General features: G+C 36.0%; 2 protein-coding genes across 19 annotated transcripts in view; one reads left to right on the top strand and one right to left on the bottom strand.

The window, feature by feature from the left end:
• The window catches only part of LOC143211830 (monocarboxylate transporter 9), a 187298-nt gene that overhangs the window by 57783 nt on the left and 116457 nt on the right, over positions 1–13058 (bottom strand). Inside the window, exon 1 of one of the 18 annotated variants that reach the window (XM_076429855.1) lies at positions 6398–6672. The exons of 16 other annotated variants lie outside the window; for them this stretch is intronic. The gene's annotated coding sequence lies outside the window, so the exon portion shown is untranslated. Of the gene's footprint in view, positions 1–579; positions 6002–6397; positions 6673–13058 lie in introns of those variants that run through there. One more of the 18 variants, XM_076429853.1, reaches the window with a different exon arrangement.
• LOC143211842 (uncharacterized) lies at positions 5376–6672 on the top strand. Its single transcript, XM_076429876.1, has 3 exons — positions 5376–5743; positions 5826–5882; positions 5974–6672. Exons 1-3 carry the CDS (start codon positions 5716–5718, stop codon positions 6234–6236), a joined length of 348 nt encoding a protein of 115 aa, XP_076285991.1. The 5' UTR covers positions 5376–5715; the 3' UTR covers positions 6237–6672.

Raw genomic sequence — 13058 nt, 5'->3', positions numbered from 1 at the left:
CCGGGAGAAGTGGGGGTATTCCACGGGTATTCCTTGAGATTCCCTAGCACGCGTGCTATTTCTGGCCATGCCTGGCTTAGAAATACCTCTTGCAATACTGAAAAAAAGCGTCTGTAAAAATTAGTCTAAAAGAACGCTATTTAATTTTTAAAGAGTTACATGGAGGGCTAAATTATTGAAACTCGGCCGCTACCGTAACACCTTTTATGGCCATTGGTTTAAAAAGTAACGGCCAAGTTTGAATAATTTAGCCCTTCATGTAACTCTTTAAAAATTAAATAGCGTTCTTTTAGACTAATTTTTACAGACGCTTTTTCAGTATTGCAAGAGGTATTTCTAAGCTAACAAACTTGGCCGTGTTTTGTTTGATCTCACAATTTTTTACGGCCATAGGAACTTGGCTCCTGTTTACAGGATGTTTTTGTTGGGATTTCATCGATTTTTGTTGAAAATTCATCAATTATCAAGAAGGATCTTATCCCTGATTCATTAAATCCTAAACATTTTTTATCTTTAAGGTAGACATTCAGTAAATTAATAAATGCATGTTCGTTTCACTACCTATTTATTTATACCTACTTGAATCTTTGTCCTGTTCGAGGTTTATGTTGTTCTTTTTTCCTTTGTCAGTTGATTATTTTTTCTAATTGCAGGAGGTTTTCTTTTTCTTTGTATTCTTGGTTTAGGAATTTTAGGGTCAGGGATTTGTACTTCTTCGATGTGTAGTCGGTGTGCCTACTCGCAGTAAAGAAGAATGTTTTTTTTCAATACAACCCCTTTAAAGTGTAAAATTTCAAACTTTGATAATTATTCCTTTGAGTGTTTGTTATGGTGGACCTATGTACCAAATTTCAAGCTTGTAGGTCAATGGGAAGTACCCAAAAGGTTTTGATGATCTGTCAGTCAGTCAGTGACAAATTTAGTGATTTTTGAGGTCCTATAACTCGGAACCTACTAATGTTGGAAGATTAATGTTTTGTCAATATTGCGGCATAATAGCATTCAACAAGTGTACGGAATTACATCTCTCCATCTGCCTTCATTGCAGAGTTATAAGCCTCTAACAAACGGCTAAGTTGTTTCGTGTAAAAGGAGGTAGTGCGAGAACTTGGCTGGTGCACCACCGTGCACCTAGATTCGAGAAGAAAACGTAAAACACAAAACGCGGAACGACAAGCTTCTGGAAGCTTCTCGAAGGTAGTTTGTAGGCAATCACGCGGGGAAGCGCGCGAAAAGTCGAATCACGCTTAATAACCTGGTTGTTGATGTTCGTTCGCGGATAGCAACGAATACATATAAATATAGGGTTCGCACAGGGTCTCGGCCTATTTGCTATTCCGAGAGAGAGAGAGGACGAGGTAAGGACCACGGCCGCTCTTGGTTAGCAGTAGCACCCCTGGCAGGAGAGAACGGCGATAATACCCGGTCGCCTGTCGGCAGGACGGGAGAGTACAGGATACTGTTCCTGGCCGCTCGTTACGACATGGAGAGTATGGAGATAATACCCGGACGCCTGTCGAACGAGAGAGGACAGAGCAACTCCTGGACGCCCAGGACCCCGGCAGGAGAGTACGGCGAGAATACCTGGGGTGCGTTCCGTTGCACGCATAATGCGCATAGACTGCATAGAGAACCGTTTAGTGATGGGCACCATCGACTAAAAACTATCGACTAAATCGATAGTATTCAACTACTATTTTCAGTCGACTGATTTTTTAAACTATCGACTGAATTTAGTAGTGGTGGGGTTACTATTTTCAGTCGACTGTTTACACGTCGCCATCTTGAAATTTCAAATGTCAGTGTCAGACGATGAAACGAAAAGGTTAGAAATACATAATTATGACAGGACGTGCAAATATGCAAGTAATGAAATATGTAATAGATATTTCAATACTTTAATTCATATTGGATGTTAAAATCTTATTGCTATTTATGCAATATAAACTATATATGTGATATAAATAAATTGTGTACATTTATATTTATAACGTAGTGTATGAATTTATTATTAAATAAAGACAAAATCATTCAATCACGAAATTTAATATCTCTGTACTGTCCCATACTGTCCTACTATTCATTTGTATTCATTTAACTAGCGAACATCGAGAATAAGAGTAAATACGAGAATAACCTGTAAACGACTGAAAACTATCGACTAAATTCAGTTACTGAATCAGTCGCTTAAACTATCGAGCTATTGGTTGAATTTTAACGGCGGATGTTTTGAATAAATTTTATAAGATTTACTATCAAATACATTCACTCATTAGCGATATCGAATTATTAAAAATTATAAAAAAATTATTTTTATTATTATTAATTATTTAATTATTGTCTGGTATATTTACCCCAATTTACTCTTACTGTGCCTATAATACTAAGTGAGCACTGCAGTACAATGCTGTAAGAGTGAGTGAGAAATGAGATCTATACGTAGGCATAGACTATAGCCCGCAATCTAGACGTATAACCACTAAAACGAAATTTCAGTCGACTAAAAACTATCGACTAAATATTCGATAGTATGTAGTAACTAAATAGTAATTAGTCGATAGTTGAATTTAGTCGATAATGCCCATCACTAGAACCGTTCCGTTGCACTCAATGCGCGCATCAGCCTCGCATCAGAGAGCATAGAATTCCCCAGATCCCCACCACTTCTCTCGCATCAACCGTAAGAATTCTTGTGTGCAGAGTTGGTTTGGGCGCATGTGCAGCATGATATTCATATTTTACACTTGATGCTTGAATTGCCAACTTTTCTTTCTTTTATTAATTTCTGTCAAGCTCTGTGTGCGATTGTGGTGATATTTGTACTTTATGAAATGAATGCACAAATGGAGTGTGTGCGGTGATTGGCTTGCATAACATAAAATTTAAATTTTATGCTTATTTTATTTTTGCGCTATTTAAATAACGCAAATACAATAATTGTATTATATTTTTCAGGGTCTATTTTGAATGTTTTTAATGCAACTTCTGCCAACCAACTATCGAACGAGAACAAGAAATATTACCAAGTAATGCTGGACATGCAGAGGAAGATTAAACAGTGCACCTTACAAAATCGAAACTACAAAAAGAGGCTACAAATTGCAGATAGTTTCATTAATAATAATTCCTGGAAACATATGCCAAACCATATCAAAAATTTATTTGTATGTTACCACAGAAATATGAACAAAAACCAGGTCAAAAGATCATTCACGATGGAAGAAAAGATAATGGCATTATCCATTTGGAAGAAAAGCCCAAGAAATTACAGATTTTTCCAGAATCTTTTTTTACTGCCCTCTGCAATAACTCTAAAAAAATTAATAACACAATTGGATATAAAACCTGGTATATGTAGTAGCGTTTTTGAAGCTATGAGTAAAAATATTAAATCGTTCACAGAAAAAGAAAAGTACTGTATTTTGATATTTGATGAGATGAAACTGTCTGCAGGAATAAATTATAACGCAACAATAGATAAGGTAGAAGGGATGTACATAGATAAGCAGGGCAACTTACAATATGCAGATCATGCGACCGTGTGGATGCTCAAAGGCATATATGGTGCAAGACCTTGGAAGCAGGCAGTGGCATATACATTTTGCAATAGTAGCACCACGTATTTAGACATTGCGGATATGTTTAAAGAAGTCGTTAAAGCAGCGGAAAATATTGGTTTACACGTGATTGCTTCTGTATGTGACCAGAACGCGAATAACGTCAAAGCTATAAACGCACTGGTAAACACTTCGCCCAACGGGATCATCTCTCTTAACAATAGAGAGATCATTCCTTTGTATGATGTCCCGCACCTCATGAAGTGCATTAGAAATAATTTATTGACAAAAAATTTGGAATTCTCCCTCGATGGTGTCAATCGTTTAACAGCCAAGTGGGAACACATAGACGGAACGTATGAGATTGATCGCGCAAATGGACCGAACCGTCTTTTGGTGAAAATTACTGACCAGCATGTTAAAAAAGAATCCATAAAAAAAATGAAAGTGGCGTATTGCACACAAATTTTTAGTTCAACATTTTCAAAAATAATTCATTTCTACGCCAATTATAAACCTATTGAGGGAAATCACAGTGTGGTACTGTCACCGGATCCTATGCATACTTCAAATTTATTACGTTTTTTTAATACGTTATTTGATACATTAAATAATTTTTATAGCGAGAATTTCGATAGCAATACCCATTCCCGAAACATGAACATTTGGAATAAAGCAATTCGTGTAATCAAATCAATGAGATTTATACCAAATAAACCAAAAGATAAGACGTATCCGATCGTTTTAAAAAATTGGATTTTTACACTACAGAATATAATTAAATTGAGTTTTAAATTAAAATGTTTAAAAATTAACTTTGCTGGCAGAAATCTAAACCAAGATGCAATAGAAAACTTTTTCAGTCTTGTGAGAAGCCATGGAGGGAGAAATTCCAATCCAACATGTTCATTGTTCACGAGTTATTACAAGAGTATATTTATAAACAACTTTGGTAAAAGGATATCATACAAAGGAAATTGCGAAGAGGACCAGTCAGAGTATTTTATTCACACAAAGAATATAATTAATATGAAGAAACAAGCTGTGGAAGCAAACCACTCTTTGACTAATGTAGAGGTACATTTTAACAGCGTAAGCGACGCACATGTAAAAGATATTTTGGTTGCTGCAGTAAAATATATGAAAATAGATCAATGCGACACGTGTAAAGCAATATTAAAACTGTCGGATTTGGAAAAAGTATTTGACACAAGTGTAGTAATAGACATTTGTCATTCAATCATTATTAATAATGTCTGCGAAACCAATTTAAGCCAAAAAGCTGTGAAATATTTAAAAGAAACGATAGTATTTAATACAGACCATACACAACATCTCGATGGATTAAAATATACCATTTTTTATAATATATTTCATTATATCTTAAATAGATATATAAAACACATCAACCAAATTCTGAATAAAAAATTAAAAAATGTAAAAATCTCAGACATATCGATTTTCGATGTAGCGTCTGACTACACAAAACAATGTAGATTAAAATAAGTTTTTAATAAATATTTAATTTCATTTACAGCTGTACCAATTTCTACCCTTTTCACTCGTAAGATTAAGTATACGCGTGTACATTAAAGTATATATGTATAGGTACGGTATACAGAGTTGTGTGAGTGACGCGAGTATCTGTGTATAAGTATGTAGCGTTTATATCTATATATACTGTCATTAGTTCACCCCTGGCTCCTAGGCGGCGCTAAAATACTGGTCAGATTTTTAACACGGCAGCTTACCCCCCCTGGATTGTTGGCGCTTTTCACGCGCACGCGCGACGACTCTAGCCTCAGTCAAGTACGAAGATCGGGTACCTTGGTCGCCCTGCTAATTTCACGCCATATAGTCTCCCACTACTTTTCCCCCAGTAGTTCCCCACTTTCGGACGTAGACGTAGACACGGCCCTGACGAAACTCGCGCATGCGTGCGAAAAGCGCCAACAATCCCATCACTGCTCAGGAGTGATGTGTTTAATGCGTAGCCGATGCATTAGCGGCAAATTTGAAAAAAGTAGATGCGTGTCAGTGCACGAGGCACGAGGATATAAAAAGCTGAGCAGTCGACACTGAACAACACTGAAGAAAGCACTGAGTTGAATTTCCAGTTGTTTTCGGAAACAATGAAATAGTAACCTTATCGCTTGATATGGAAACTGCTGCAAAGGCTACTGGAGGTATAAAAAATATATACGATAAATATATTTTTTACATGACATGTAATTATAACCTCAAAAGTAATGAACGATAATTTTACAGATAAACGTGTCTTAGAGTATTTAATATCCGAACACCGAGAAAATGCTGCTGCACAAGGTTAATTGTGATTTATTACTTATTTTTTTCTGTAACGGTCATTATTACTTTTTTGTATGTAACGGTAATGACAACGAGTGACTTTTTTCAGATCAAGTTCCCAATTCTGCACCTAGAATTAGCGAAGAGAACAATACGAGAGGAGTTACATGGCCAGATATGGCAGTACTCTTGCTAATTGATACTTATAGAGAAAAAGAGGCAGAGTTTAGTAGCGGTCTTAAAAGACACAAACAGGTTTGGAAGGAGATCGCTGCGCAGATGAACGAGGCGAATTATGCAGTGAGCGGGCTGCAGTGTTCAATAAGAGTTGCTTTTCTTCTGGTATTGGTTTTTTACCAGAGGATTTATTAATTGCGCGTAATGCTGGACCAATTGTTCTCAGTACCATTTCAAAAGTTTCAGGATAAATTCTAAAATAACGTGATATAACATTTATTAAAAACTGTACTCATTTTAGTTACCAATTAACAAAAAATATTTTTATTTTTAAAACAAATATGTTTGTTACTTACCGAAAATGTTCTTTGAATACTGTTCTAGAGTAACCAGGGATAACTCGCTCGACATAATCTTCTATTTTTTCGGTTAAAACCATCTCTCCTCGCGTTTCGGTAACCATTAATACTGCGTAAATTAACTCCAAATCAAAACTTTCAAAAATATCTTTCAATTCATCTTCGCTGTCACTCATATCCGTAGTATCACTCGAATCACTACTACAATTGTTCAATTCTACTTGTTCAATGTTTTTATTTAACAAAAATAACGTTAATGCATGCAGGAACTTGGCTCCTGTTTACAGGATGTTCTTGTTGGGATTTCATCAATTTTTGTTGAAATTTCATCAATTATCAAGTAGGTATCAAAGTGTGGCACGACTGATGAAGAGTGTTATGTTATAAATGACAATGAGTTGGTATGACTGAGTGCGTGAAGTATGCAGAGAGAAAGACTTTGAGACTGAGCGTGACCGCGTGCGAACGAGCATCCGAGAGATTTGTGAATAAACGAAATTAAGGGACAAACAAAAAATAGTCGTTGAAATTAATATAACCCGAGTTCTGGTCCGCCACATTTAGTGACCTCGATTAAAATGGAAAAACCATCTATATCTACCTCAACCGCAAACGAAATTCACAAGGTGAGTATAAAATTACCGCCATTTTGGACGGAAAAACCGGAAGTATGGTTCTACCAGGTTGAGGCTTAGTTTGAAATCACCAGTATAACGGCGGAAAGTACTAAATTCAACTACTTGGTAGTCCAGTTGTTGCCCTTCATGTAACTCTTTAAAAATTAAACAGTGTTCTTTTAAATTAATTTTTACAAACGCCGTTTTCAGTATTGCAAGAGGTATTTCTAAGCTAACGAACTTGGCCGTATTTTGTTTGATCTCACAACTTTTTACGGCCGTAAGAACTTGGCTCCTATTTACAGGATGTTTTTGTTGGGATTATACATACGTAGATATGGTACCTAATCCAGATCAATTCTTTTTTCTAACACATAGTTGTATGGTTTCATATAGAGAGTATCTTATAGTGTTTTGTCGCGGAATGTACACGGTACATATGTACCGAGCGAGGTGGCTCTTCGTAAAGCAAGTCGATCAAAATCAATGCCAGAATGAAAATTCTCATGTTGGCGACACGAGTTCGACGAGTTTGCCAGAGAATACTCGTCAACGTCGAGATTTGCTTCTGGCATTTCGTAACGAGCCGAAGTAACTCGAGTTAGAGCCGGCGATTATGAATGAAGTTCATTGTATATGAGTTGCTATCAATTTAACAGTGTTCACGGTGATCACGAGCGTATCTCGCGATCCATTCGTCTTTTCTTACGCCAGATTTTCATTTTCTTTCTTCTGTATCCTTCTAATATTCTCGGCTACCCTGAAACTTTGCCTAACTAAAATCCCGTTACGTGGCTACTTGGGGTATATCTTTTTTCACAAAAACATATTTTATTTGCAGTCACTGCCAACAGCGAGGAATTGCCGCCCTCCCCGAAGAGACGCAGAGTATATGAAACAACGCAGCAGGAAGAGGAGCGGAGAAGTTGCAGCAAGATTGGTATGTAGATGCAAAAAAGAATCGATCTACATATTGAACATTAAATTATTACATTCATAGCTGTACATCTCATCCTATTACTGTAATTAGTATATCTTTTTTCATAAAAACATATTTTATTTCTAGTTACTGCCTTCAGCGGGGAATTGCTGACTCTAAACAGACCCAGAGAGTTTGAAAGAAGACAGCAGGAAGCGGAGCCAAGAAGTTGCAGCAGTCGGAAATAAGAAGCAAATGTACTTAAAATCTTGTTATGTTCGTAAATGTCCGTATAATCTTGTAAAATCTTGTTTGTAACATATACCAAATGCGAAAAAAATTATAAAATAAATGAAATTTTAAATAAATGTTGTTACTTCTTTAAACGTTCACAAAATGTCCAGAGAACGTTACTGTCGAACATTCTAAAAACCGTCTAGGAATGTCCAGAGAACGTTACTTTCGAACATTCTAAAAACCTTCTAGGAATGTCGCCACCGTACGTTCTCAGGACATTCTACTTCGTAACATGACCATTCAGAGGCTGTTACTACATAGGATGTTACTAGCCCGTTACTAGGATATTCTGGACGTTTTCCGATCGTCCCGAATGTCCGAAACAGACCTTCCCTGGACGTACATAGGATATTCCTGTGCTCATTGGGAGACAATATTAAAACAATACAGTCATGTTCAATTAGTTATTATATCAGGTCATTAAGTATGAAACTTAACAAATAAAACACAAATTTCGAACACATTTGTCAAGTTTCATACTTAACGACCTGATAATTCATGTATTATTTGGAAACATGATACACGGGGTTTATTTACGGAAACCCGTATTTATTTTTCCTTTTTTTTTGGTTTTTGCTAGGTTATTAGCGACGGGACCTACGGTTTATTAAGGTGGGTTCCGAACCACCTTCGGCATCACAGTTTTAAATGGCACATGGAATATTTCCAGAGGTGTCGGCGTGGCGGCGGGATTTGAACCCACGACCACGGAGTCCGCAGTCGCGCGCTCTAACCACTGAGCCACTGCGCGCCCGTAAACCCGTATGAACCGGGTTAACCGGGTTAGTTGGGTTATAGTTTCTTTGTCTAACCCGGTTAGTCGGGTTATTCTACGGCTACGGAGAACCGAACCCGGTTAAGGTTAGGATTCCTATCCCTGGTAAGAAGGAAGGTCATATGGCCAAACATTGCTCGACCTCTAACAATAATCCAGCTCAACAGAATATCACTCCTTCCTTGTCGACTCATGAAGAGGATCCTGACGTAAACGCGGTGAACTATTCTCAATTATTCAGCCAAAAAGAATCTCAAGAACCTATTCCTGATCTTGATGAAACTAAAAATCTTGAGTTAACCAAAGGCCTTAGTAAAAGACCTCTTTCCTCAACCACGTCAAATACTTCATACAGCATCTCGAAGGAACCTAATAAAGAACTCACTACTGCATCCATGAACACTACTTCAGGTAAAGATTTAGCTGATTCAAATTTCTTAAATCCTAGCTCAACAACAACAAATCAGACATGCCAGCTAAGAAAAAGAAAAAAATTGAGAACTCTGGTGAAATTTCTAGTTCTACGAAAATGGATAAATTGGATCAAGTTTTGGAACCAATTAGGAATATTCTTAGTCAACATCCTGACAAATATATCCTACGATATGATCAATACAAAGAATTATTACTAAAATCAAAGGGTAATGCAAACATCGTTCAACTGGCCATACTCCTTCACTGATGATTTATCTCAACTTGTGAAGATGCTTCGGGAAACTTACTCCAGTTTCTCTGGTAGATCTTCTAAAAATAGAATCTCTAAAATTATCAAGAATTTGAAACTCAACATCAGTTGTTCCGAAGATAAGGATAAAGACATCACTAGTTCATCTTTAGACCTTGGAACCGATTCTGATGTGACCCTCTCACAAGAAAATCTTGCTCATACTCCACAGAATACTTAAGCCTATCTATACTATTCATGAATATTAATAATTCGAGCTCTCGTATTATCACTGACCTCAAAGTTGTCTTTTGGTATTGCAGAGGCATTTCTAATTGTAATGTAGAACTCCAAAAATATTTAGAGGATATTGACATATTTATGGGCCTAGAAACTATGCTTAATAGTAACAAAAAATTTGATATTCCTTGCTTTCGTTCCTTTAGAATTGATAGAATCAACAGATTGGGCAGTGGCTCACTGTTTATATATTAGTGTTAGTGCTGCATTCGAAAATGTTCATTGTATTGTCTCAATCTAGTTCATAAGGTATCTATGTAATGTTAGCATGCACAGCCATGTGTATGTTGCTAATAATCCCACATGGGGTTCTATAAGCTTAATAAAAAAAAAAGCCTTAAAAGAGTCAGAAACACCATACGGATTGTGGCATAGTAAGAAGCCCAAGTTGAGATACTTGAAAGTTTTCGGTTCTACTATATTCATAATAAAACTAGGAAAGGTAAATTCGATGAATAATCGTCAAAAGGCATACTAGTTGGATATGAACCAAACGGTTACAGAGTGTGGGATACAGAAAAAGAGAACTTAGTTGTAGTGAGGGACGTAATTGTTGACGAAACAAATTACTTAAAAACTCGACCGACTCTGAGACTTAAAAAGGATGAAAACATCTATAATAATAAAGCTGATGTGTCTAACATATGGTCAAAATCAGTAGAAATAGATGGAGAGTCTAATAAATCTGATGTTGATGAATCAGATGTATCAGTGTCGAGGAGAAAAGTAAATTCAGAAGCAAAATTAAGAAGGGAACCTAATAAATCTGTAATAGAAACCAGGGGTTGAAACGGAAAAAATGCCATTATAGATTGTGTTACAAGGTGGCATTCGTCTGTTGATATGATGGAAAGATTGATGGAACTAAAAGATTATTGCAATCAATTGGAAGATGAAGATTTAAAATTGTCACCTATATTGTGGACAGAAATAGAAACTTTAGTAAGTGTTCTAAAACCAGCTCGGATCGCAACCAAACGTTTGCAAAGCGAGCAACTTACATTGGGGGACTTATATGAAATATGGCAGCGTTCTTTAATACAAATTAAAAAAGTGCAAACTAAATATACAAACGAATTAATACATAAAATGCAAAAACGTCAGGATATATTATTTGAAAATGATAATTTTTTGGCCGCTATTTATTTAGATCCACGTTACAATGTAATTTTAAACGAGCAACAAATTCGCAATGCGAAAAATTGTCTCCTAGATACATATGCAAGAATAGAAGCTATCAATATGCAGCACAATGTGACACCATTTAATGACAACCAAATAATTGAAGAAATACTTCCACAAGACACGGATGAATTTGAAGATATGTTAAGGAATGCAGAAACAATAAATAGGTTCAACCTCAACCGATCAAGGAGTAGCGCATCACGTTTTCCAATAGAAAATGAAATTGATAATTTCATAAAAGAAGGACGTCTGAAGCCTTCCACTGACGTTTTAGCGTTTTGGAACAACAGTAAGCGACATGAACTGAAAAAATTAGCAAATGTAATTCTAGCTGTTCCACCTACGCAGGTGAGCGTGGAGCGGTTATTTTCTGGACTGAAATACATTTTGTCTCCACACAGATCAAAACTATGTTCAGACGTAATCGATAATATATTAATTATACGCTTCAATTACAACAAAATTGTAGAAAATGAAAAACAATAAATACGTTCAAAATAAATAAAAAATTAAGTATTAATTTATTTATATTTGACTTAATTAATATGTTAGTTTATATGTATTATAAAATATAACCGATATATATACATATATAACCGTTATGAAACCGATATATAACCGTTATGGAACCGATATAATATCGATTCCGTAGAACCGGAACCGAAATCGATATAAGGCAGAACCTTTTTCACTCGTAACTGTTTTAAGACAATTTCGGTTCTTATAACTGTTTTGAGAACCGAAACCGATATCATAACCGTTTTCAACCCCTGATAGAAACAGATATGCACAATGAGTCTTCCATATCTAAAAATGATAAAACTATAATACAAGAGAAATCTGAGCTTAGGAGGACTGAAAGGATTAAACAAAGACCTTCTATACAGAGTCGCCAGAAAGTGACCGAACCAGCACTCCAGGGGAATACAAGGTACCCTCTCTGATGACCTTAAAATACCGAAATTACTTTCTTGCCAACCCCAATATTAAGCTCCTAAGTCCTAGAAGATGAAAAGGCGCGACTCGTCGTGCCGTGTGTATTTCCCGTCTCGTCTTTACATCGTAGAATTGTACCCGCGGGTTTCAAGTCAGCGAGGAAGTGGGCAGAGAACTATTATGGTCGACGATTATAGAATAATGTGAGAATTTGTCAATTGGAAAATACGGAAACCGTAAAACTGCCACGATCATGAGGCAAAATTTCGCACGACTTTGACACGATACGTGTGAATTAAATGAATTGTTCGCTGAATTCCTGAAAGAGTTTTCACGTCTTCTTGACATAAATTTGAGAAAAAATTACTACTGTACAATATTACCTGAATTGTTTGAATGATTAGAACAATGTAACAATTTTACGTAAAAAGTTCCAAACTTATAGATTAAATGTGTATATGTTACGGTAAATGTGATTAATCCGGCGATTATGCATAATAACCGGTTATTATACATATACATAATACGTTGAATGTTTATTTAGAAGGTTTCTGCAAAGATCGAAGTATAATTGCGAACAACAATTTTAGTAAAAATGTATATTGTTTATCTATCTAATTATATAAATAAAAATTAAATGCTGTTCGTTGGTAAGCGCATCACTTGAGAACGGCTGGACCGATTTGGCGAATTTTAAAAAAAAATGTTCGTAATAGTCCGAATAAGGTTTTTAGGGAAAGAAAAATTGGAAAAGTCCATTCGTTCAAAAGTTGTGACGTCATTAGTGCGCCCATTGTGCGCCGCACAGTGGGTAAATTGGACCTAACTCGATTCAGAATCAAAGAACTTTCGATAGAAATGAGGTAGAGCGATGAATTTTTTTTTAAATTAAAGCTGAAACTTTGCAGAATATGGGAAAAATGGGGAAATTACGGTACGAACGGTTTTTAACCTTGAGAAAATTT

This window comes from Lasioglossum baleicum, chromosome 9 (genome assembly GCF_051020765.1).
Source record: "Lasioglossum baleicum chromosome 9, iyLasBale1, whole genome shotgun sequence".
Classification (NCBI taxonomy): domain Eukaryota; kingdom Metazoa; phylum Arthropoda; class Insecta; order Hymenoptera; family Halictidae; genus Lasioglossum; species Lasioglossum baleicum.
Note: the sequence above shows the minus strand (reverse complement) of the source record. Positions and strands in the feature narration are given on the sequence as shown.